This window comes from Papaver somniferum, unplaced genomic scaffold, assembly GCF_003573695.1.
Source record: "Papaver somniferum cultivar HN1 unplaced genomic scaffold, ASM357369v1 unplaced-scaffold_21, whole genome shotgun sequence".
Classification (NCBI taxonomy): Eukaryota; Viridiplantae; Streptophyta; class Magnoliopsida; order Ranunculales; family Papaveraceae; genus Papaver; species Papaver somniferum.
The window spans coordinates 2,002,177-2,029,238 of NW_020631041.1; the positions used below are offsets into that span (position 1 = coordinate 2,002,177).

The window sequence follows — 27,062 nt, forward strand, 5'->3', positions numbered from 1 at the left end:
CGAACCTAATGAGTCTGATACAAATTCCACGCTGTCTCCACAACCCCAGAAAACCAAAGAATCTGAGCAAGTTGGAAAATCTGACAACTCTACTGCTGTGAATGTCCCTTTGCCAACTCATCTTCCTGTTGCTCCATTTCCTCAAAGATTGATCTATCAACAGAAAAGTACCCATTACAATGAGATGTTAGATCTGTTCAAGAGAGTCAACATCAACATTCCTTTTCTTGAAGCAATCAAGCAAATCCCTGCATATGCCAAATTCCTCAAAGACTTGTGCACTCAAAAGCGCAAGATTAATGTGCACAAACGAGCTTTCTTAGCTGAACAGGTGAGTTCCATCATTCTGAACAAAACTCCACCTAAGTTTAGGGATCCATGATGTCCAACAATTTCTTGCACTATAGGAAACCACATGGTCAGTAAAGCTTTATTAGATCTGGGTGCAAGTGTTAACCTACTGCCATATTCTGTTTATGAGCAGTTAGGTCTTGGGGAGTTGAAACCAACATCTATCACTCTACAACTGGCAGACCGATCTGTCAAGATTCCTCGTGGAGTGGTGGAAGATGTTTTGATCAAGGTTGACAAATTCTATTTTCCCGTAGACTTCATTGTCTTAGACACTCAACCTGTACAAAACCCAGACTGTCACATTCCTGTCATCTTAGGACGTCCTTTCTTGGCTACGTCCAACGCGATCATCAACTGTCGGAATGGAGTGTTGAAACTGTCTTTTGGGAACATGACTGTCGAGCTGAATGTGTTTAATGTTAGTCAACAGCATGTGAATCTTGATGATGAGGATGTACATGAGGTCAATATGATTGAGAGTTTGATACAAGATTCATTGACTGGCATTATGTCAAAAGATCCCTTGCAAGCATGTATGGAGAACTTTAACCCTGATTTCTATGATGATGCATACTGTAGTGACGTCCTATCTCTGCTCGAATCTGTACCTCAAATGGACATCACTGAAAGGAAATATGAAGTGGAACCACCCTTACTCTCTGATTCCAAGCTTATTCCATCCATTGTTGAGCCACCCAAGCTTGAATTGAAAACATTGCCTAGTACGTTGAAGTACGCATTCCTAGGTTCTTCTGATACTTTACCTGTCATTATTTCATCATGTTTAGACACGGAACAGGAAAGTAAGCTTTTAGAAGTACTTAAGGAACACAAAGAGGCCTTAGGATGGACCATCTCAGATCTCAAAGGAATTAGTCCCACCATTTGCATGCACCACATTAACCTTGAAGAGAATGCCAAACCATCGAGGGAAATGCAAAGGAGACTTAATCCTAACATGAGAGATGTAGTCAAAGGAGAATCCTGAAACTACTTGATGCGGGTATCATATACCCAATTCCCGATAGCAAATGGGTTAGTCCCATTCAAGTTGTGCCTAAGAAGTCAGGCATTACTGTTGTTCAGAACGACAAGAATGAATTAGTCCCTACTCGTACAACCACAGGATGGCGAGTATGCATCGACTACAGGAAGTTGAACACAGTAACAAGGAAGGATCACTTCCCGCTCCCTTTCATTGACCAAATGCTAGAACGTGTGTCTGGACACAGTCACTACTGTTTTCTAGATGGCTTTTCCGGTTATAACCAAATTCACATTGCTCCAGAAGATCAGGAAAAAACTACATTCACGTGTCCATTTGGGACGTTTGCTTATAGACGTATGCCCTTCGGGTTGTGTAATGCACCTGCTACTTTTCAGCGTTGCATGATGAGCATTTTTTCTGACATGATAGATAGTTTTCTCGAGATCTTTATGGATGATTTCTCTGTTTTTGGTTCCTCGTTTGACGAATGTTTGAAGCATCTTGCCCTCGTGATATCCAGATGTAAAGAAAAGAACCTTGTTCTAAATTGGGAAAAATGCCATTTTATGGTGAATTCAGGAATAGTTCTAGGACACATCATCTCAGAGAAAGGAATTGAAGTGGATAAAGCTAAAGTTGACCTCATTCAACATCTACCACAACCTTGCTCTGTGAAGGAGATCAGATCATTTCTAGGTCATGCTGGTTTTTACCGGCGATTCATCAAAGATTTCAGCAAAATCTCCAGACCTCTGTGCAGTCTTCTCTCCAAAGATGTTGCCTTCAATTTCGATGCTGCTGTGTGAAGGCATGGGAGGAATTAAAAACCCTTCTCACCACCGCTCCTATAGTCCGACCACCCGATTGGAAGCTTCCGTTCGAACTTATGTGTGATGCCTCTGATTATGCTGTTGGTGCTGTTTTAGGACAGCGAGTTGATAGACTACCATATGTGATATACTATGCTAGCAAAACCCTTAATGATGCCCAACTCAATTATTCAACTACCGAGAAGGAATTGCTTGCCGTCGTTTTCGCATTAGACAAGTTTAGATCTTATCTGATAGGGTCTAAGATCATCATATACACAGACCATGCGGCTTTGAAGTATCTTCTTTCCAAGAAGGATGCTAAAGCTCGCCTTATTCGATGGATACTCTTATTACAGGAATTCGATCTCGAAATCCGTGATAAGAAAGGTTGTGAGAATGTGGTTGCTGATCATTTGTCTAGATTAACTTTAGAGTCTATTGATGATTGAGCTGATTAGAGAATCATTCCCAGATGAACAGCTGATGTCTATCTCAGACCTTCCTTGGTTTGCTGATATTGTTAACTACCTCGCTACAGGTAGGATGCCCTCACGTTGGTCGAGACAAGACCGCTCTAAATTCCTGGCTGAAGTCAAACATTTCCTTTGGGATGACCCATATTTGTTTAAGTACTGTCCAGACCAAATCATTAGGAGATGTGTCCCCAACACTGAACAGAAAGATGTGATATCTTTCTGTCATGACCAAGCATGTGGAGGCCATTTCAGTGCCAAGAAAACTGCTGCAAAGATCTTGCAGTGTGGATTCTATTGGCCATCATTGTTCAAGGATTGCCATGATTATTGTGTTGCTTGTGAACGCTGTCAAAAGCTAGGAAGCATTTCGAGGAGAAACATGATGCCATTGAACCCCATTTTGATTGTGGAGATTTTTGATGTTTGGGGGATAGACTTCATGGGTCCATTTCCCATGTCTGACAGCAAGTTGTACATCCTAGTCGCAGTTGATTACGTTTCTAAGTGGGTAGAAGCCATAGCAACCAGAACAAATGACCACAAGGTGGTACTTTCATTTCTAAAGAGAACATATTTTCACGTTTTGGTACCCCTAGAGCTATCATCAGTGACGGCGGTTCACATTTTCGTAACAAGTACTTTGAGTCTTTAGTACGCAAGTATGGCATAACTCACAAGGTTGCTACTCCGTACCACCCTCAGACTAGTGGACAAGTGGAAGTGTCTAATAGGGAAATTAAGCACATTCTGGAGAAGACGGTCAACCCGTCCAGGAAAGATTGGTCATTGAGATTGAATGATGCTTTATGGGCCTATAGAACAGCTTATAAGACACCAATTGGCATGTCCCCCTATCGTCTAGTGTATGGAAAGCCGTGCCATCTACCTGTGGAATTAGAACATCGTGCCTACTGGGCAATCAAAGAGCTGAACTTTTCTCTGGACGAAGCTGGAATTCAAAGGAAACTTCAACTCAACGAGTTGGAAGAGTTGAGAAATGAGGCTTATGACAGTGCCAAGCTGTACAAGCAAAAGATGAAGATGTTTCATGACAAGCGTATTCTGCGCAAATCCTTCACTCCTGGTCAGAAAGTCTTGCTGTATGACTCCCGATTACATCTTTTTCCAGGAAAACTGCGTTCCAGATGGAAGGGTCCGTACCTAGTACGCACAGTTTTTCCTCATGGAGCTGTAGAGTTGGAGGATGTCTCCAACAAGAACGTTTTCAAAGTCAACGGGCAGAGATTAAAGCCATTCCTTGAGCCATTTCCACCCGACATTGAAACAACCGACCTGGAGGACCCAGTCTATGTGGACTAAACTGGTCCACTCTTTCCCTAAAAACCAAAATTTGTCTTTTTCCCAACAAAACCAAATTGTTTCAAAAAAAGTCCAACCCCATTAAAAACCAAAATTTTCTTGTAGATAATGTGTTAGTTAAATTTCCTTTTGTACATATTTTGTGCTCATCCATTGTGACTGCTAATATGATGGATTTTGCCTTGAAATAACGGAGTTTTAATCGAGCTACCACCGTACAATCGGGTATTCTCTCTCCTTTTACTCTACTCAGCATGTTCCTCTTCATATATTGTTTTTTAATTCTTTCCAATTTTGAAACATTGAGGACAATGTTTAGTTTAGGTTTGGGGGTATAGAGTAGATACCATGATAATTGCTAATTGAAAACGAACTCCTTCTTCTTTTTGAAAAAAATTGAAAAATTCCAAAAAAATTAAAAATCAAAATTCAAAAAAATTAAAAAATGAAAAATCATAAAAATGGAGCTCATTTACCTTGAAATGTTGACTCTTGTGCAAATATGTATTTTTATTAGGAGTCTTAGTCTAGATATTTAGGCACCCTGATTCTAGCACAATTCACATAGTGATAAGAAATTTGCACGCGCACGATCTACCAATACATGTATGGCCTCGATCTTCAAGGTGTTGGATAGGAAGTTACGATTGCCAATCACTTTAGAATACTGAACGAAACTGGACTAGCTTGTTCTTTGGTTGGTTGGGATAGAAGGTGGAGGTTACATTAAGAAAGACAACCATCGAATTTAACTGGGTGCATCAAAAAGGGCTACCTCTTGCAAAGTGTCATGTAATCTTTTGTTTCTTTTGTTATGTATCAAAAGTGTTTTCAAAAAAAAAAAAAAAAAAAAACGATGTATATATTCAAAAAAAAAAAAAAAAAAAAAATACAAAAAAAAAAAAAAAAATCAAGTATTTATCAATTCCATCATCTCTTGTTCCAAAAATAAAAAGAGAATAGTCAATGTAAATAAGAGTCATGTAAAGAGTTATTTTGTTGTTTTTTGTAATAAGCAAGGAGGGTGTATGCCATTGATGTACAACGCGAGTAATTGTGAAATACCTCCGACTCATTCACAGTTCTCGTAAAGTCCGGACAGCTAGCTAGATTTCGACCTCAGTTCTTAGCCTGAGAAACTATCTCTTGGTGATTAGTAGTCATAACTTCAGATCTTTCTTTACACATGTGTAGATACACTTTACACTCTTATCACATGTCTTTTTTTGTTATCAGTGCTAGGATTGTGCCTTTGATAGCTAGATTGACATCTCCATTTTGCTGTGAGCTTAAACTGTTTTGCACATGTCACATTTGATGGAATCTGAGCTTATATTTTGACCTAGAACTTTGTAGGTACGTTCTAAGCAAACCTTCACGAGACTTCAACTCGTCCACTAGGGACACTTAGTGGTTTAAAAGGCTTAGTGCATACGCTAAATGCATTCGAGAGACCAGCGACAGTGGTATAGTTAGGATTTCCTTAGTTTTGTTTTACTTGAGGACAAGTAAAATTCAGGTTTGGGGGTATTTGATGAGTGCCAAATAATGTATTTATTTATCCCTTTTTGTTGGCAATTTAACTCATCTTTTATGCATTAATTCTACATTTTATCCCATATTCTGTATTTTCATTGTTTTCAAGAATAAATATTTTTATTAATTAATTTTGCATTTTTAGGTAATAAATAAAGTTCGGATGAGTCGCGGAGCGAAAAGAGCAGAAAGTAGTGAAAAGCCGGGAGAAATTACGCAAGGAAGCCGCGAAGAATGGTGCGCACAACCTCATTTTCTACACACAAAAGCGCCTCCGTTCTCAGCCGTCAGATCAGTTCCCAGAAGCATCCGATGGTCGCTCCTTCATAGAGCATCAAAATCTGAAGTCTCTGCCAAGCACCACAGCGCTGAAATTCCAAGCCTTCGGATTAGATGGTTGTTGAATCCAACGGTCGCTCCCTTGCTGTTCATCAACGTTTGATATCTCCGCCTTACACTACAATACCTAACCCCATCTAGAGCCGTTAACTTCGTTGTATCAAAAAATCTGACGGTCGCTACAAGCTTCACTTCATCTCACCGTCCGATTGATCTTTCATCTCCCTATCCCACGGCGCAGCGTCGCAGATCATCACACTCGATACACTCGCCTCACACCCTAGCGACCGAGCACCTACACCTCAAACAAACGCACCCTTCCCTTTCTCCATCGAACCATCTCCTCCATCGACCCCCTCTGCAGAACCACCATACTCCGTACCACCACCATGTCCGTCTCCATCACCACCACCTCACCCCAAATCACTCCACTGTTTTCTCCCCAACTCTATTCCACCTAAACCCATCACGTACCATCTCTTTAGCATCATTAATAACCTCAATTTCTCATCTCTTTGCCTGAAACCCTAGGTGAGAAATTGGGGATATAAATGATGATTAAAGCATCAATTGGAGTTCGAGAGGAACGAGAAGAAGCAGGAGAAGATTGGGTCAACGAGATGGAGCGAATATCTCATCAACAGTAGGTAAATCAATTTCACCAAACCCTAGTTCTACTGATTTTGGGGAAAATTTGGGGAAAACCAAAAAATGTGTATTGGGTATAAATGGGTGTTGTGTGAAGTGTGTAAAATATACTGTATACCTCTCTGGACTAGCCAGTAGAGAATTTGCTACAATTTTTATGAACTTCAAATTTTAGTTGCTTATCAGTGATAGTTGAAAATTGCTTCTGTTTGTATTTATCTGATATGTTGCAATTTGTGTTTAATTTATATCATATGATGAATGTGAATGTTTTAAACATGGTTAGCATGAGCTAATCAGCTTCAGGCCAAGGCTCAGTGAAGCCTTGTGCACTGTCAAGTGTGAATGAGCTAGGATAGTTACTTCCTGTTGTTGTGTTTTGATTGTGCAAATGAGAGATGCCAATGTTCATAGAGCCTGTGATTGGCTGTACTGTCAAAAGACAGCCAATGCTAGGGGTAGACTAGTGAGCAAGTTGGTGTTCTTCCATTTCTAGTTGTATGCTTAGGAATGAACATAACCTAGAAACATGTCACTTGATTAGGACACAAGGTGGATCATATGCCTTGGCTTACCCACCAATTCCCTCTCTGTAACTTTTATTTTTCAGTCCTGTGTGCTTGTATTTCAGTTACTTTTCTTGCCTTTTATTTTCTTGCACCTTGTAGCTTTTGTGCACTGAAGTCAGTGCATAATCCTCATCCTGCCCTTGGCTGCCAAGCCTTGGTTATTTGCTGCTTTTCTTGGCTGTTTCTTTGCTGCTTTACCTTCCAAGCCTTGGTTCCTTGTCTGTTATCTTTCCCTGCTGTGGTTCTTAGCCTGTTTCTCTATTGCTTTACCTTGCATTCTTGTCTGTTTGCCTGAAACCTTGCCTGCCCTTAGCTCACCACACACCTTAGCTAGGAAAACTTCTCATATGCTCCTCTCCCTGTGGACAAACCCCTACTCACTCTTTTATTACAAATCTTGACCTTGTATACTTGCAAGTGTATTGTGTGTGTTTCTAAATTTCCACAACACTACGGTTTGTAATTGTTTTACTTTATCAACCGTATAACATCCTGGAACTTTTGAGTTTTTGAGAGGACACAAATACGGTGGTAAAAAATAAAAATCATCAACCGTAACTCTGGTATAAATTTCTTTGCAGAGTTACGGTTGGTAATTGTAACTGAACAGTGACCCGTAGACCTGTAACTGGTTTTTGATCAGAGTTACGGTTTGTAATTGTATTTCAGCTACCAACCGTAACTCTATATTTCCTGGATATTCTCTACCTTATCTACTGAGTTGTCTTTGTCACATTTGCAAATATAGCCGTTGAATCCTTCAACGACTCTATTTTCAAAAAAATAGATCCGTTACATCATAAAAAAACATAATTGATATATATATATATCCTCCTTACTAGAAGTTACACCTCCACATGAATCATCTCCTACCTTAAATTATATTATGGCTCCAAACCCTGAATTTACATTGGAAGAAGATTTATGTATTTGCCGCAACTATGTTCTTTGCTATCCTAAAAGAGGAGAAAAACGACGTCAATGTGGTTTTGTGAGTACAAGTTATTTGAGAACTCTTTTTGAAAACTTTTGTTCCGAAACAGGTAACCATAATCACCACGATGGAATTATGTTGTATGTTCGATACGCAACTATTCGGGATAACCTTCAAGAATTTATGGAATTAGTTCGTATTATGGGTCAAATACGATTAAGGGGTGAAACTGACGCTGAAGTTTTAGAGAACTCTATTCAAGAATGGAGACGATGGAAAAGGTCGACTTTTCAATACTTACCTCATTTCCACATCCTTAAAGACTTCTATCGCACTCGTAGACCGGGATATTAGTATCCTTTTAAGTCGCACGCATGAATGAGTTGTAATATCATTTATATTTGTAATGGTTCAATGACAATGGCATCTATAATTAGTTTGTGAAGGTAGTTACGGTTGGTAACTACATTATCGTGACCAACCGTAACTTATAATGACAGTTATAAAAGGTTTGAGAAGGTAGTTACGGTTGGTAACAATCTTATAGTTACCAACCGTATGTAGCTACGGTTTGTAACTTAACTGTTTTACAAACCGTATATTACACTGAAACTTGAACTCTACCCAAATTTAATTTAACAAAATACTTCTTCATAACGTGAATCAAATAGATATGATATTGTCACTTTTAATCACATCAAATTTAGTCAAAATACCAAAACACAAAATGTAACATGTTTTTCACCACCCTTCACAACATTTACGCATCTTCATCCTCGGTCGTAACTATGAATTGGGATGGCAAGAAATGTATTATGGCCTTCCATAATTCAATCCTAGTCTCAAATCGATTGCACCAAGACTTGGGGAGTTCACCGTCACAACCAAATTCCATCCTCAAAGGAGGTAATGATCTTCCTTCTTGAAATTGGAGACCGATATAATGATTTCCATGCACGTGCCCCATGACAACTGTTTTTTTTTTGTTGACAAGTCTTCGTCAAACAGTATTCTTGTTGGTGCAAATGTATAGTTCATGTCTCTGGATATTAAATGAATGACGCAATTGAATGCGTTCGCGAGGAGTTGGCCACATATAGGCATGCGCATCCAATATTCGTTTGTCAAACATACATTGTCGATTAACCTCCTTTCCCATTCCGCGAAAATCTCATTTAACACCTCATCAGTTTCATCTCTTTCAACTCTCATCATTGGCTTATAGAAGTCGCGATGACCACGTAGTTCAATTAAGCATTTTTGCCTTACGTAAGTAACTTGGTCACAATCCCACTCTTTCGCGTCTTCAAAGGGTCCAAATTGATCCATGAAGACGTGGTAACCAAAATTCCCATCACCATGAACATCATCCGTGGCCTTGAAATAATCACGAATACAGTCGGCGAAAAATAGAAGGTACCTTTCATAGAGAATGTGATAGTTCCGGATATATCGACCATTCTCATCTCTAGGTGGTGGTTTAGGCACTCGTTTTAAACGAAGCGTCTCCTTCTCATTCTCCTTCTCACCACTTGATGGAATGTTTTCAACCATCGGACTCTTTCCAATGTTCCTTGCCAATTGCTTAACACCGACGTTACGACCAACTCCAACTCTTTTTACCGAACTTGCTTGGGAGGAAACCGCGGAACCGATAACTTTGACATCTTTTTGGTTTGGTCCGACTTCATATACACCTTTTCCTTTGATGCCATCATCTTTTTCTCCACTTTCTTTGCAACCTTTTCCTTTAGCAACAACTCTACTTCTTTGTTCTTGTTTGTAGCGAAATCCCGGACCTTTTCCTTTAAAATCAACTTTGCTTGTTGCACTTTCTTGAGTAGGAATCTCGATACATTTTCGTTGTACATTTCTACGGATTGGTTCTCCTTTATCCACTTGACATGGTTTTCTTTTGTTTCTACCTTGAAGATCATCCTCTTCCATCTCATCCTCCGTTTCATATTCCTTTCTCAACCGTTCATAACCCGAAGGATCTATTTTCTTTGATTCTTCTGCCAATTCCCTTTCTTTTTTATTTCCTACGTACCTCTTTCTTTTGGTAGGAGGCCTCCCCTTACCCTTCCCCTTTGGTGGTTCATAGAGGTTAAACCTAAATTGTGAATACACGAAATCTCTCAAGTTACTCAACCATATTTGCCTTTGGCCCCGGCTTAGTGTAGCATATTTCTCGGCTAGATATTTTCCAATCTCGGTATCGCCAAACGTTCCTTCAAAATCTCGATCAATTATTGTTTCACGGAATGATAATTGTTGCCAAAAGGGATCAACATCTCGAAGCGAAATCACTTTGTCTTGGTATGTGGCTAGAACATGCCGAAATGGGAGTCCCAAACTTGTCATGTTTGTACAAACACACTCTTTTTCATAATCCCCCAATTCAAAATGTTGTACTTCATACATTATCCTATCAATTGCGCGGTGCGAAACTTGAAATGTAATTCCTCTTAGCCACGAATTGTCTAACCATTTGGTGTGTAGTTTACCTTTTCTTTTTTCAAAAGACTCCGTAACTCGATCGTGATCACGGCGGAAATACGCATCCATGGCTTCGAATACCGTAACTGACCCACCCTTACTACAATGAAGTTTCTTCTTCAACCGGTTGTGAGATGACTCCTCCGTGCTTGTAGCTTGGTTGTCAAAGTGCCTATATTGGTTAGTGAATGCTGCTACAAACTTCTCTTTGTGCGGATCCAACCACTTATCCAACAAATACTTCACCAAACTTGGATAACTTATTTTCCAATGAGCCACTAACATACAAAGTCTATCCTCATATTCATCCACGGTGATAGAATGTGTCAAGGCTCTCCACTCTAATTTGAAACTCTCACATTTTAGTTCCGCCAACTTGTCATCCTTCTTAAATTTCTCTTTGGCTTCCTTTTGTTGATCTACCGATATTTTCTTTATTCTATCCATTTCACCTTTTTTGGTTGGACGGATAATGCGCATGCACTTAGTTTCAATACTATTCCACAAGTGGAACGTGCAAAGAAGGTTGTGAGATTCGGGGAAAACCCTCTTCATTGCATTAAACAAAACTTGTTCTTTGTCGGTAATAATCACCTTTGGAGTGTATCCCTCTACGTAGAATAGCTTCACATGGTTTAATGCCCACACATAGCTCTCTTCGAGATCATTTTTCAAGAAGCAAAAACCAACACTAAAAGGAGCATTTGTAGAAGTTTGCCCGACATTGTTGAACAACGGCATCTCAAACTTGTTGGTTTTGTATGTGCAATCCATTAGAAGCACTTGATGCGAGCACCGTGCCAACGTTACAAAATCGGGATGAGCCAATAAAAGATGTTTTATATGTCCTTTCTCATCTTCATCGTGGAAAACCATGTAATTATGCGTCTCCCCCAAATGCCTTAATTGTTGCATTTCGTTCCTTTGTTACCATTTCTTATTCTTCAATTTTGTTCTTGCGTTGTAGATGTTAGGCAAAGTAGAAGCATTTTGGGGGTTTCTTTCCTTTAAGTGAGCGAGGATATCAATGGGCTTCATACGAATTTGTGTCAATGACTCTACGATCTTCTCTTTTTCTTCGGTAAGGCGTCCAGCATAAGCGTGTGTTAGCAAACTATCCGGTATAGGGTGGTTATGACTACCGCATACAACTTTCTCCAAGAAGAAATTTTTAGCCGTGTTCCTTTTAAATTGAAGCTTGAAGGGGCATCTGGTCTTCTTAGAGAAATTAGTCATCTTCCTCTTTGTCTTTGGTTGGTGCACGGTACCTTTTTTTTGCGTGACTTTTATGTTTTCCACTACACTCGCAAACCATTTGAAAGGCAATATCACTAGTGGTACTATTACAAATTATGATACACTTAATCAACTTGTCTCGTTCTCTTGCCCACTTCTTTGCATCTTCTTTGTCACCCCATGTCTCCTCGGTTAAATAGTAAAAGCTAGAATCTTGGGTGAGAATTTCATTTGCTAAAGGTTGTTCATCCATTAGGGAAGGTATAGCAACGACTTGGACAAAAATATACCAACATTAGCCTAAACGAAGAAACAAAACGAAAACAAATACACAAATACGGTTGGTAAAGAAAGAGTAAACACAAACCGTAACACAGTTACGGTTCTTAACTATAATCATATACCAACCGTATGTATCATACGGTTGGTAATTCTTTATTCTTACAAACCGTATATCTAGCAAAATAAAATTTCAGCACACAGGATATCTTACGGTTGGACACGAAAAGTCCTTAACAAACCGTAACATACATACGGTTGGTATCTTTATACAACTTATGAACCGTAGCATGTGCAGTAAATACTTCCATGCACATGAAGAGTTACGGTTGGTAACCATAGCACTCAATTATCAACCGTAAGCTACATACGGTTCGTAAAGAAATAAATTTTACCAACCGTAACTGGTTTATTTCTGGGTGTCCCACAAAATTGAACCAGTTACGGTTGGTAATCGATACATTACGAACCATAACCTGCACTTACGGTTGGTTCCGAGCTCAATTCCAACCGTATGTTCTTCAGAAATTTTTAAAAATTTGATTCTTTTAGTACTTTGGATAATTTTGAACAACAAAAAAATAATGAGAACTAGTTTAGAAGTATACCTGTTCATTTTCAGTGATGGGTTCTTCACTTTCTTGGTTAATTTCTTCAATTGGTTGAGATTGACCTTCATCTTGGGTTAAAATATCTCTACCATCTAACAAATACTCCATATCAGGATCTCCATCAAGAGGTATGTAGTACTTGTTTTCTCTATCATATAGAGATTCACCCATCTCAAATTTGCAACTGGAATCTCTCATTTTGGTTGAGTGAATCAAAATCTAGGATTTCACAAGTTTCACAAATATCACATAAGTTTTTCTTTTTCTTCTCCTCTAAACTTTTTTTGTTTTTTAGCTCTAAAAATCTGATTTTGGTTTTGATTTAGAATTAATATAAGCGAAATTAATCAAGAACACTAAATTTGATTATCATCACTAAACTAGGTTATCAATAATGAGGGTTAATTTGTCATTTTCAGTATTTTTTTGATAAGAGATACCTTGAATGATCATGTAATGACCCTTTTTGTCCTATTAGAATATCGCCCCTCTAATAAACCATGCCGCCCCTATAACGGGTGAGCTGCAGAGTTGGCAACCTTTGGAACATGGTCGAAACTGCAACTGCGGAAGAGAGTAGCTTGTCTTTTAATGTCGTCTCTAATCTTTCAAAGCCTCCACGGGGAGGATCTTAAGGTTCCATTTAAACTTTGAACTACCACTTGACTATCTCCTTCTACGATGATAGTTTCAAGACCCAGCTTTACTGCTAATTCCGTTGCAAGAAGAAGTCGTATTCCAAAACGGATGTGATAGACACACCGTGATGTGCACTGAGAGGGGATCGGACAGTCCAGGATCTCCTCTCAACATCGGGATAGGAAGTGTGGCAGGAGTGGACCCCACTCTCCTCTCACACGGTGCACACACCGCACGGTGCACCAAACATTTTCGATTCCAAAACTGACTAAAGGAAACCTGTGGTGACATGTTTTAAAATCCACATCATTAATGACTAGATAACTTTTTATCCACAAGAAGTTTGATGCTGACTAGGTAAATTTTATATCTTTGTATACTATAGTTATATGACATGACCTACTAGTCGAAGGAGGAAGACAGGGACGGAGCCAAGAATCATGGAAAGAGGGTGCAAAAATTTGCTATAGGTGCAACCAAAAATTTTAGGAGTGTAAAAATGCAAAAATAGGATTATTTAAAAAAAAAAAAAAAAAAAAAAAAAAAATTCTTTTAAGACTTAGAATGGGCTTTGGAACCAACTGAGAAGGGAGTGCAAGTGCAACCCCTTGTAATGGGCTGGCTCCGCCCCTGGAGAAAGAGCAGGTCTCTCATCCCGTGCAGATCCATAAGAGGTGGGAGCAGTAAACACCTTACAGGATGTTTTTGGGGCAAAAGAAAAGGCATCAACAACTTTAGTATTGAAGGATTGCAAAACACTTATCAACCATCTCAATGGACAAACCTCAGAAATCTTTTGGCACAGTAAAAACATCATCGAGTAAGCAGATGAAGTAGCTAGAATTTGTCCTAAATTCTTAGGTTCATTTTGTTCCTACTTTATCAAAATTTGTCAGACCTTTATATTCGGTTTTGAAATGGATTGACATTCCACCACCTTATATTGCTCAAAAACTATTAATAGATAAATCTAATATGAGGAGGAATTTGTCTTCAATATTCGATGGCTCTACTAGACTCTTCCCAGGTCTTGGTTTCTTTTTAAGAAGGAATAAACAACCTTCTTAAAAGTCAAGAGGGGAAATTTCGAAGCCAATGAGAGCCGTGCAGAAGATTTTCTGGTTAGTGAAAGCTCGTATAAAAGGAATTCGTCATCGTCATCTATTTAGTGAGGCCATACCAATAATGTTCAATATTCAGAATTGTCTTCTCTGAATGGAGCTAAACTGCTAAACCACCATCACAATCCTATTAACCCCACTTATATTATTTTATTACTGCTACAACCCAAATCAAACATAAAATAAAACCTATTTCAACAGGTAGATTTAGGTGAAACAACACATTCTGCTTCCCTCAGCAGCGGAATCTCTACTCGGATTCAGATTCAGCACTCTGCAACCAGACGATGAAGGGCTTGACATTCTTCCATATCTGAGAATTTTTGTTACCACTAGCAATCCCTTCATTGAACCACTGAACAATGTACTCTTCCTCCAATACGTCTTCATCATAGAGTGTTTTCAGAACTAAAGCTACCTCCTTAACAACCTCAGGGCCAGACTTTTCACACAAAGCACCAATAGCTCGCAGAAGAAGAATCTGCGACCCTTCGTTATCATGACTAGCAGCAGCAGCAAGGTAGTTCTTCTTCTTAGTCACTTCCTTGGAAAACCCTTTGTCTACACCTCCAAAAAGTGCATCAATAAGGGCATTCATCACATCCTGTGGAGAAGAACCACCATTCAGAGATCCTAAAAAGGATTTCAACTGTCCAACGCTGCAACCCTTCAGATTCCCTTGAATCTTCTCAACTAGTTGTTTGTGAGCACCAACACCATTAGCTGGCTTGCCATTCTCAGTTACAGTAGGAGATTTAGCATTAGTAGCGGCAACCACTTTCTTTGCAGCAGGTTTGGGCTTTTCCTTTTCAGCCTCGGCAGTGGTAAGCATAACCATGTCAGCTGTGACAGCACTCAATTGTTCTTGTATACGTTTTTGAGCTGCTTCCAATGATGTATCAGTAGCCCACTGGACATCATCGTCATCATCCTCCTCTTCCTCGTCTGCATCATTGTCATCAGCCTGGCTACCAGAAGGAGAATGATGATCTTCGACGGGGAGGACTGTCTTCTTCTTGGAAGATGAAGCCTTTGAGGCATCCTTCTTTTTCAATTTCAGCTTCTTAAGCTCCTCATCAGCAGCCTCACCTTCCTTTAGTCTTTCTTTCTCAGCCCTCCGCATTGCCTTCTTATCTTTTCCTCCCTTCTTCTGCTCAGGCGGATTCTTGATAATGAAAGTGGTGAGCTTGTCCCTCATGTCAACATCAGAAACAAAACCACATGCAGCACATTTCAGTTGGATCATCTGGGTTTTGGTGATGATAACATCAGTCTCAGGGTTCCCACATCCATAGCACTGAACAAACTTCTTAATGAAGTTCTCAAGCAAACCAGCAAGCTTAGCAGTGTCATGGGCACCATTCACAAGAGCAACTCCAGTTTTTTCATCAAATTTGGACTGTGCTCCAAGCTCACAACCAAAATACTTGGTGGTGTATGACGGAGGCCTGGCCAATGCTTTTGCAATGTCAACCATGTTTACCACATTAGTCTTGATACCATTTCCACGACCTTCAATTTTTGTTAACATCCTTGGCATCTTATACCTGTAAAAGGCATCATCGCTGTTACCAGCACCTATGTTCTGCATCGCCATCCTTTTAAGACTGAATAGAGTGTGATATTAGAGAGAACAGTAAGCTTCTTCTGTGCGAGTGGTTTCTTCTAGTTCACTTGTAATTGGAGGTCGCAGAAAATTGCAACTGGAAGATTCTGTAAAATCCTGAATTGGCTCTAAATGCATACAGCCAACTTTATTAGCAGCAAAGTCTCTATGCTTAAATCCTCTAGGACAATATTCACCAAGCAATCCAACAGATCCCAAAAAGAGTGTGGCACGTTCAGACATAAAGGCTTGGAAATTAACACCCTCCACTTTGTTAAACCCGAGTTATAACAAATAAATCTGAAACATCAAAAAGCAAATAGCATTGGAGTAAGATACATAATCACTGACAATCCACACCATTACATTTGAATAATTCATTTAAGAAAACATGTCAAATTACAAGCACAATTTGCATTATAATCTTACACCCGACGGAATAGCTGGTGGGTCTTTCACCAATACCACTATACTGCTTTGAAAGATTATCAGGGCTAACTATATTGTATCAATTGATTACGCTTTTAGTACCCACGATAAAGCGAAAATCAGCAGATTAGAGCTAGGAAACATAATTCTTAGATATGGCAAATACAGAAATCAAAAACTCAATTTATAAACATCAGACTCAAAATCAAGTTCATAATTATTATTCAGAAATTATAAATTATCATCAATAATGAATATAAATTATCATCAATAACCACAAAATCAGCACAGTTCATGTTGGTGAATAACATTAACAAAACATCAAACCTAAGGAGATAAACAGTCAGGGACTCAATAAAATACAAAATAAGATCTAAATCTGCAATACAAAATCATGGTCATATTCATACTAGACCAAAAACAATATTGGATCCACATATACATCATTGATTCAGTTGAATCCACAAAACCAGATAGAAACCAAAGAAATCAGAACAAAACATAACAACATAATAGTAATTGAAAATCAGCCGAAAACGAAATCGAATAATTGTTACCTCTTTTGAAGATTAGGGTTAGGTCACGTAAACGGGAATCGAGAGAGATGATAGATAGATAGAGAGATATTTAGTTTTTTTTTTCTTTCCTTCGCAGAAGGTCTATTTTGAAGATGATTAGGGTTATCAAAAGAATCCTCTAGAATCCTAGTGGGCTCGGACGAGTCCATATTTGGTGAAAAATGCAGGGAGAGTCATTCTTCGGATCTTTTCCACCGTGAAATCCACGTCTAGAAATTTGAAGGCGTGCATTTATTTTTTAGGAAAAAATTATTCTCGAACTCATATTTTATAAAATTATGTTTCGTTCTCTTTTCTTCCTTTTCTTCATCTTCAATTCCTTTTCTTCAACAGCGCCACCAACCCATCATCCATCTTCTAATTTTGGATCAATTCGATTCAACACTCAGCAACCCATTCATCTTGTTAACCTCCACCTATTCACAGATTCAACCATTTGATCTTCGGAGCAGATCTATCTTCTTCTTTTGAGTTCAACAGGAAACCCATAATCATCTTCATATTCAAACCACCAACCCCTTATCAACAATGTTATCTCTATCTCTCAAGAACACCGAAACCCTAACTTCAATTCCTTAATCCCATCTGTTGAGCAGCGACACAAAAATTCCCTTTTCAATTATGCTCAAACCCACACAAATTCGCACCAATCTTCACCCAATTTCAGATCTGAAATCACACCCATTGATTGCTTCATCGTTTCTCTAAGTCATGGTAACAAACTAAACATCACCGATGTTTAAACAATCAAAGTATATTAGGTTGCATACGAAAAAAATAGACGATTAGGGATGTAGAAAAAGATAGTTGAATCTCGTATGTGAAGAAAGTGTTCTCGTATGCCATTGCTTATCAATTCGTTTCCTTATCTTCTTCTTTAGCTGTTGTGTTGCTGTGAATATGAGTTATGATTCAGAAGAGAATTCAGGGTTTGGAGACGGACACAATATAATATCTACGTTATGGTTGCCACGCACTTTTAAGGATGAATGCTTACAAACTATTAAAAGAGTAGAGATGAGTGGTTTGATGAAGGAAATAATATCTACGTTATGCAGATAATTTTTTCTTAGTATTGAAACCAACAAAAAACAAGGTTGCATAACTTGTTATGCACCTACAATAGTATCTACATAACAAGTTATGCAGTCATGAAAGTGGATGCATAACAGGTTATGCATCCGAAAATATGACTGCATAATGCGTTGTGCATCGAGAAAATTGTTGCATAATCTTTTATGCATGGAGAAAATGGACACATAACCTGATATGCATCATTTAAATATGGATGCATAATGCATTATGCACCAATTTTTTCTGTACGAACTAAAATCAACCAAAACAATGGCTACATAACTTGTTATAGATGCATAACTTTGTTATGCAGATACATAACTTGTTATGTAGTCGAAAAAATGGTTGCATAATTCGTTATACATCTGCATAATGTGTTATGCATCTTTTTTGGAGGCTGCATAATGAATATGCAGTCAGTTTTTGAAAATTTTCCCTAAAACGATGATCACTTCCGATTTTTTCGTGAAAAACAAAAAATTGATATTGTAGTTTGTACTCGTCGCATAGTTCTCTTTAAAATATTTCCAACGATATAAAATTTGTAAAATTCCAAGGCGCGGATTTTTAGATATGTTGTATCCAAGTTGCCTTGCCAATTATACCCCTGAAAATTAGGATGCATAACGATTTATCCCTGAAAAAACAGTATGCATAACACGTCATGCGGATGCATAAACCATCATGCAGACAAGTTTTAATAATTTCGGATAATTATGGGTGTCACGGTATCCAAAATTAATTGTGAGTCCGACAATGAGATTTTTTTTTTGGGTCTCCCACTAATTTTCCCAGCCTGACTACACCTTGTGTTGTTTGGATTTGATTCAAAATCTGATTCGGCTCATACATTGAATTCAAGATCTTTTAAGTTGGGTATTGATTTTCCAATCACACCAATGTAGTTAATATCGGACATCGTTTTATCTCGGCCGGGACCGATAGACTGATACGACTTTATATTATCGTTGAAATATCAGTATAATATCAGTTCCAAATTTTAAGACTATAATTTTATAGAAAATATTTTCTGTTAAGATATAATAGATACCATTAATTTTATCAAAAACACAAAAGAGTAACTTCAATAACTTTAGTAAGCCTTTGGGTAATGAATCAGTCATGAGAAAAAAAATCACGGATATGAGTATTAGGATAGATGTTTTTAGTTTGTTTTAGGGTTTCATCATAGTTTTTTTATATTTCACTTTCTGTAGATTTATGTTGGTTTTTTTTTTAAGATCCGATGAGAAAGTGTTTTTCTCAATCAAACACAAAATTTTCTATGATTGGCAGTGATGGGTTTTTTAAAAAAAATTTCTTCTAGATTAATTTGGTGAAAGTGAATCTATATATTCCAGTATCAACAATAGAGAAAATGTGGTGTTGTTTCTTCAAACACAAGACTTTCTATGGAATCGGTAGGAGGCTTTCCCTATTCAGGTTTTTTTTTTCCTTCTCTATTATTGTCTTTAATCTTCTGCTTATGTTTGCTTTGATTCGTTACTTTATTTAGGATGGGTGAAATCTACATATTCCTGTACTTCTTAGAGAAAGTGAGGTGTTGTTCTTCAAGCACAAGACTTTTTACAGGATTTTGTAGATGGCTACACCTATTCCGGGTATCTTTTCTTATCTTATCTTTGATTTCTGCTTTTGATGCTTGATTCGTTACTTTTGAATGGAAATCTCTGAAATTAAGTAGAAATTAGGGTCGGATTTAGAGCAATTTTTTGAATGTGATGTGTCTTTGGACATGATTAGTTGGTTATGGACCGTCAGTTATCTGAATCATAGTCTTTCTTCTAGTTTGTTTCCTTGGTTATGAATACGTTTCTGAAATCTCCATTCCATGGTAGATTGGGTACGTTTTTAATTTTGCTAATCAATCTTAAAATGTTTGTTGGCTTCATCCTAATTTTGATTGGGTTAGGGATTTTGTATTGCTACCTCCCCTATTGGTTTTGATGATCTTCCTATTTTCTACCCTGATGATGATTCTCTAAACCAAAATTTATTTGGTTGTCTATTTTTAAATTATTTTCCATTTGTAACCAATATCTTTTTAATTTCTTTTAGAAAAATATCCTTAAAGTTGGCTTGGTATCCTTCACCACAGTATGTATTGAGGCTGTGGTGTAGTAGCATTTAAAAAGGAAGGAGATCAACTATTTTTCTTGTTTACATTAGTAATGAAAACTGTTTTTGCCTTATTTTATTTAAAACAACAACAACGGATTCACGAGTTGGAAAGGAAGATTATGGATAGGGGGTTAATCTCTCTTTCAACACTTTAGTGTTGTTGCATGTGGCAATCGAAAAGGGAAGAGGATCTTGCTTTGGTTATCAATTTTTTAACTAAAAAAAAGGGGGAAGTCCTACTGTTTATTGTTAAGTTAGTTTTTGAAAAATTTGTCATTTGGATAGTAAGTTTAAGTTTTTGTATGAATGGAAGGGCATTAAATTTATCGGTTCCATAGGCGACTCTAGACAATTCAAATTGATTGTGCAAATCTGTTTCCCTTTCCTGGCCTCTTTTTCTTTTTTCTTAGGCATCTTTGCCTCTCTTTGACTATGTTTACATTTTTGTTTCTTTGTTATCCTTTAGGCCTCTTGGTTGTTGCTTAATCTAGGAGTTGGCTATTTTTCAACTAATTTTAGTTCAAATTCTTAGGGTTTCTATTTTGTTTAGTTCATCTTGTGCCCTTTTCCGTTTGTTGTGATGTTAAATTATTAAGGTGTTGTGTATCCTGTCTTAGTGCTATTATATGTATTAATCAGTTGGCCTGGATGATTATCTACAGGTTAGGTTTTCTGTTCTTCATTTCTTCATTTCTTCTTATCTTTATTTTCTTGATTGTTAGTGTCTATTGGTTCTGTTATTAGTTGTCATTTGCGTATTGTATAGTAACTCAGATCCACACTTTTGCTCCGCTGATCTTTCAGATCCCAAAGGCTTGTTGTTTTTAAATTTTTTTCTTCTCTGTTCCTTTCTCTTTTGGTTCTTTTTTAGAAAAAAATATTTATTATAAATCTTTCAATTTGTGTCTTTAGTCCTCGGAACCAACTTATTCAGTAAAGATGTGGTCACAACTAAGGCGTAAAATGAACTCATTTCAAGTTCACTAGCAAAAAAGCATCGAACAGGACTGAGCTTTGGGCTATACAGGGGCCACTTTCTTTTTAAACATCTTAAAGATTATATGCTTTGCCCTGCTAGATTTGCAAGGTTATTTCAAATGTTTATTATTTAAGTTTAATAGTTTTGTCTCTGAATTAAATTAACATCCCTACTTTGGATACTTTCGGTTTCCGCATTATTAGGAGTTTTTCTAAATTTTTAGAGGTTTTAAGTCATCACCTGGTCATTTAGATTAGGAATCTTAGATCTACTTAATAAAACAATATCAATAGTTAAGTGTCTTATCATTTTAATTCTTTAAACAAGGTTTTTTGCTAATCTTTCGGATTTATATTTTGTCTTAATGCTTCCTTATATTCTTAGTATTGTAGTATATAGTGTAGCCATTGGTAATTCTTCCTTTCAAGAAAATATGATTGATCCTGTGAAACAACATGATGTTGAAATCAATGTTGGTTTTGTATTGTCTTGGTCTGGTTTTATAAACCTTGACCCTTCTACTTGTATTTCTTTGGAGATACATTTCTCATTTTATAAGTTCTTGATTGCAGAAAAGCCTAAAATGGCATCTACAATCGCCAAGGGGACGAATTACTTATCATGTACAAGCCAATGTGACACTTCTGTTAATCTTGCTATTGATAGAAGGGCTCAGGACCATACTTTGATAGTTTTATCGCGGGTGAAGACACTCATCTTCCACAACTTGCTTGTGGCGACATACATGCATCCAACATAGAAGACAGCTCATTAGGTACTGATGGAGAACAAATATTTTCAATGAACTTGAGGAATTATAAATGTACTTTTATCTTTTTAGGTAGTCCTACTATAGTTTTATGGACTTTCGGCGTTGCACTCTTTTCCTTAGCCAGGGGCTTACCACAATGGGTTTTCCTTGACAAGGTTTTTAATGAGGCAATAAAAGTTAGTCATTCTTTCCAAATTTCCAATTTTATTTCCCATATATTTCTTATTGTGCTGGTGATTTGGAATGACATTGGAGGCATATATCTCTGCCTAGGGAAACCTTTAAAGGTTCTAGTCACTTAGCCGATTTATTAATATAAATCGATTTATTTCCAAAAAAATAACTTTAAAGTTCACTACCTAAAATGATTGTTAAACAAGTTCAAACTAGAAACAGGAAAGTAAGTTCAACAACTTTAAAGTTTACTACTTAAAATGGTAATTAAACAAGGATATTGCAATTTTAATCAAAATCGTACGAGTCATTATAGATATCGGCCGATATTATCAGGAAAATACCCTTAATCTTTACCTAAAACAACTAATCTACTAATACCGGATTATCGTAAAAATTTCGAATCGGCTCATATCGACTGATATTATCGGGAAGATATTGTATCACCGATATACTGCTTCTCGTATCGCTCCAGAGCGATATCCGATATTTCGCCGATATCGACTGATATTGACTACATTGAATCAGACATAATGATGCAACGAGTTATATTCTGATGAGCCAAATCGGCAAATCCAGAAGAATCAATTGAGTTAAAAAAAAGAAGAGTTAGATCCGGATGAGTCAGATTCAGACAAATCAGTCGAGTTAAAAAAAAATCAAAGAACTTTTATTTTGTAATTTTTTCTATCAATAAGGTTTCCTTCAAAAAAAATAAAAATAGAATCCAGTCAATAAGATATTTAATGCTGTCGAGTTTCAAAATTAGGTTTTTAATATTCCGATCCTCACTAGGTGACATTTTTTGCAACTCTATCATCACTTAATAACTTTGCCGATGTACCACAATTACTTGGCTATGTGGTTTCAATATTCGAGTTGCAAACTCTATCGTCACTTAAAAACTTTACCAATGTACCACAATGACTATTTTCTATTGAAAGAAAAAAAATTACATAGGGGTATCCAAAATGTTGGTTTCCCTTACATAGGGGTATCCAGAACTTTTGAGTGACAAGAATCTTGCTGACTTGCATTGCACATACTAGCAAGGCAACAATGTATCAGCAGGCAATGGGGAAAGCAGAAAGGAATAAAAAACAGGACAACCGAAAATAAAATAAAGGAGCGAATATGAAGGAGCGACATTTAACAGAAGGCATAAATGAAATTAAGAGAAACATCTCTAACATGTGTACCCAAGATCTTATACAACTGATATTTTATAGACTTCGCACAGTTCATGTATCATACAGATGGGTTTACTAGTAGTATATAGTATGCAAGGAAAAAGACTAACTGTATCAAGGTAGAAAAAGGACTTGGCAGTTATTGCAAACCTAGCAAATTTACTTTAGATGGATTTCACTACTTGGTCAGATAGTACAAGACGAGAAAGATGACCACGAATGATGCCACGAGTGTAAACATTCTCCGGCTTGACTTGGTTTCAAAGACCTGCGATAGAGAGAGAGAAGAAAAAGCTTACTCAGCCCATTCACAATGGCAATTGGATGAAAATGGTGAAAGAAAGAGGAACAGAGAGCGATAAGATTAGACATTTTACCATCTTAAACCGATCCATGGTTCCCGACAGAATTCCCCTTGATGAATCCATTTCATTTCCCTGAATCAAATACAACCCACGTGTAAGGAACAGTAAAAATTAATCCAAAGCAAACCAAGTAAAAAGTTGGAAAATGTACACCCTGCATACATACCATTCGGTCAAGAACACGATTATGATTCTCAACCTCCTCGTGTATATCACCTGTCAACTGTTTGAAAAAGATAAAGTTGTATCAGGATCTACCTATAAAATTAGTTGGAGTCATGACATATTCTTTGCAACTTAACTGTATTTGTTGCCTGAGAAGAAATGGGAAATGATGTAAACTTATAATAGCAAATTAACGCGTATCTTTTGTAAAGAAAACCGCGAGATTCACAAAGATGGGCCATTCAGATGAGACGGAGTATCATATAACTCAAACTACACCATACTGATTTACTACATTGAACCAGTGTAAACACCAGATATATTGTCCTGTGGCAAGAACTTTCAGCCAATCCAGAGGTGTTCAAGTAGAATAATCACTAGTGAAAACCCCCTAGCTATTCTGATATATCAGTTTAGGAGTCAAAGATCAAACACCCTCGGACCCATTTAGCTTTAGGTTAAACACTAACCGAAAGAGTTTGGTAAACACATAAAAGAGCTAAATTGGGTCAAAAAGGGAACCCAAAGAGTGCAGTGTACATATATAAGAAATAAACTGTGCCAAAAAGTGAACTCAGAGAGTTAGTCGTACATATATGCATGATGCAATGCGAACTCATACAAAGTCGATTTTCGCAATTTCAAGACACAGACACAATTAAACAGAAGCAAGATTACATAAAATGCAACTTACTCTCTTTAACAACAGGACTCTGTCTTGCAGTCCATCCATAGCTCTATCATTATCCTGCTCATTAATCTCATGGGAGGAGTATGATGGGGCAGCCCTGATTCCTCCCTCTTCAATTCCATCAAAGAGAGCTGATCTATTGTTCCTGTAGTCCCTACATTCAAATAATTCCCATAAGTTCAAACACATAATCCACATAACCGTGAAAGAGAAAAAGGCAACAAAAAAAAATAATTAAAAAGTGTGTGAAAGCAGACAAGATATTAGTAACTAGCATGATAGCACGAGCACAACAACATTGAGGGAGATAAATGAAGGGTCATATTTCTTTATGACTAAGAAGTATGAAATAGTTTGCAGATGGGGAGATAACATGGCATCCATGAGTAGCTAGTTCACCACAACACGCATTCATTCACAGTTACTACTATTCCCATTATCAATAGCTATTTATAGTTCAAGCATTTTACCTAGTCCAAACCCAAGTTACAATAAATCTAAACCAGAGATATTTTAAGCCAAAAATCTAACAACTTCATCATAGTCCGCTTACAAAAAAAAAAGGACTAGATTGTAGTGTGAATGTCCTAATCTGATCCAATTGTACCATCAGTGACCTAACTGGCATTTGCTACTTACAAGGACTGAAAAGAAAACAACATGTTTCAGGAAATGATAACCCTAATTCACTGAACCAAAAGTTACAAAACCCATCCATAATCCCAAGCAATTAAGATCATAAAACTTAAAAAAAGAAATACAAAAATAAAGTTGAAATCAAAATTCTAACAACCACCATCAGAGTAAAACATAGATCAACTGTGAAACCAATACGCTTTCTTCTAACGATGTGACTATCGGTTTGTTGGCCAATAAAATTTTAATTGAAATATTCAAGAGACATTTGGTTTTACGAGTCTTGAACTTACTGATTAATTTAAATCAGTCCAGTTCTGCAAGTAATTTAAGAACCAAGAGGAGGCATGATGAGTCAAAGAATTAGATTTTAACAGCACACACGGCCTTATGATTCATCTTTGATCTTAAAACTGTACATAAAATTGGCAGTATACGAATCAAATCTTAAGAAAGCTTAAAAAAGAACCTCAAATACTAATATTATCTGTTCAATCTAACATTTTCAACTGTGAATTCGACATAAAAGTATGCTTAGTTGGTTCTAAAAACCCTTGAGATCCCTAAACTTAATCAATTTAGGACACTATCTCAGTTATCTATTCTACGGATTCTCATAAAAACAAAAAGGAAATTGAAAGAAGAATGTTCCCATAAGTGCAAGCATATAATTCCAAAGCAGACAAGGTATTAGTCCCTAGCATGACAGCACGTGCACAACAGCAGTGAAGGAAATAAATGAAGCATCATACTTCAGTATGACTTACAAAATTGGAAATAAATTGCAGATGGGAGATCAACATGGCATCCATGAGTAACTAGTTCATCACCAAAAATGCATTCGTTCTCAGTTACTACTCTTCCCATGATCAATACCTATTTCTAGTTCAAGCATTTTGCCTAGTCAAAACCAAAGTTACAAAAATCTAATCCAGTGATATTTTATACCAAGAATCTAACAACTTTATCGTAGACCGCTTACGATGAGAAAAGGGATTAGTTTGTAGTCTACACATACCATACCCATAAGACATGTCTATATAATTGTACCATTAAAAACTACTGAGCCAACTGGCATTTGCTACCAGGAAATCTTACTGGGAAAGTAAGAAAAAAGTGTTTCATAGAAAGATAACCCTAATTCACTGAACTCGACATCCGTCCATACCAGTAAACAACATGAAACTGAAAAAATACAAAAAATAAATGACAAAATTCTAATAAACTCCCTAGATTAAAATGAATAACAACGATGTGAAATAACTGATTAACTTGAATATCAACGATGTGAGACACGTAATGTTACACAATGGAATTCAAAGTAAAATTTTCAAAAGACATTTGGCCTGAACAGTCTTGAGTCTTGAACTTGTTAAACCAGTCAAATTCCGCTAGTGATTTATCAAGAACCAAGAAGATACATAATGAAATTAAAAAGAATTGGACATTAACAGCACACACGGCTTTTTCGTTTCGAGATGATTCATTTTTTTTTGTTTATCTTAAAACTTTCAGCAAAAAATTGGCAGTATACTAATCAAAATCTTTAATAGCAATCCCCCCAAATAGGAGTACTAATTTTAGCTATTGATTATTACATTTTGAACTCCGAATTCGACCAACAAGTATGCTTAATTGATCCTAGAAACTCTTGAGATCCCTAAAATTAACCAATGTAGGGCACTAACTCCAGTTCTCTCTTCTACAGATTCTCAAAAAAACTGAAAGGAAATTAAAAGAAGAAATATGGAGATAAAGAGTTGGTTTAGCACATACCTTTTCATGATTGATGAAGACATCCTAATGAAATTACAAACCAAATCTCAAGAGCAGCAGCAGTGGCAATCGTTTTTGAGAGTAGTCTCAAGAGTAAATTAGTTTTCAAGTATTTGGGTTTGGG

At 37.1% G+C, this 27,062-nt stretch overlaps 2 protein-coding genes across 3 annotated transcripts; both read right to left on the bottom strand.

The window, feature by feature from the left end:
* Positions 1–14,378: 14,378 nt before the first annotated feature.
* On the bottom strand, positions 14,379–17,152 carry LOC113340016 (eukaryotic translation initiation factor 5-like). Its single transcript, XM_026585227.1, has 2 exons — positions 16,954–17,152; positions 14,379–16,267 (listed from the first exon to the last, which is right to left on the bottom strand). Exon 2 carries the CDS (start codon positions 15,956–15,958, stop codon positions 14,612–14,614), a length of 1,347 nt encoding a protein of 448 aa, XP_026441012.1. The 5' UTR covers positions 15,959–16,267; positions 16,954–17,152; the 3' UTR covers positions 14,379–14,611.
* A 6,111-nt stretch (positions 17,153–23,263) lies between these two features.
* On the bottom strand, positions 23,264–27,062 carry LOC113340245 (bet1-like SNARE 1-1). Of its 2 annotated transcripts, none has more exons than XM_026585454.1 (5): positions 26,939–27,062; positions 24,530–24,680; positions 23,837–23,893; positions 23,683–23,742; positions 23,264–23,573 (listed from the first exon to the last, which is right to left on the bottom strand). In XM_026585454.1, the coding sequence occupies exons 1-5, from the start codon at positions 26,959–26,961 to the stop codon at positions 23,484–23,486; spliced, it is 381 nt and encodes a 126-aa protein (XP_026441239.1). In that variant the 5' UTR covers positions 26,962–27,062; the 3' UTR covers positions 23,264–23,483. The 2 variants fall into 2 exon arrangements, with proteins under 2 accessions (XP_026441239.1, XP_026441240.1); XM_026585455.1 differs by having other exon boundaries at positions 24,530–24,671; positions 26,939–27,036.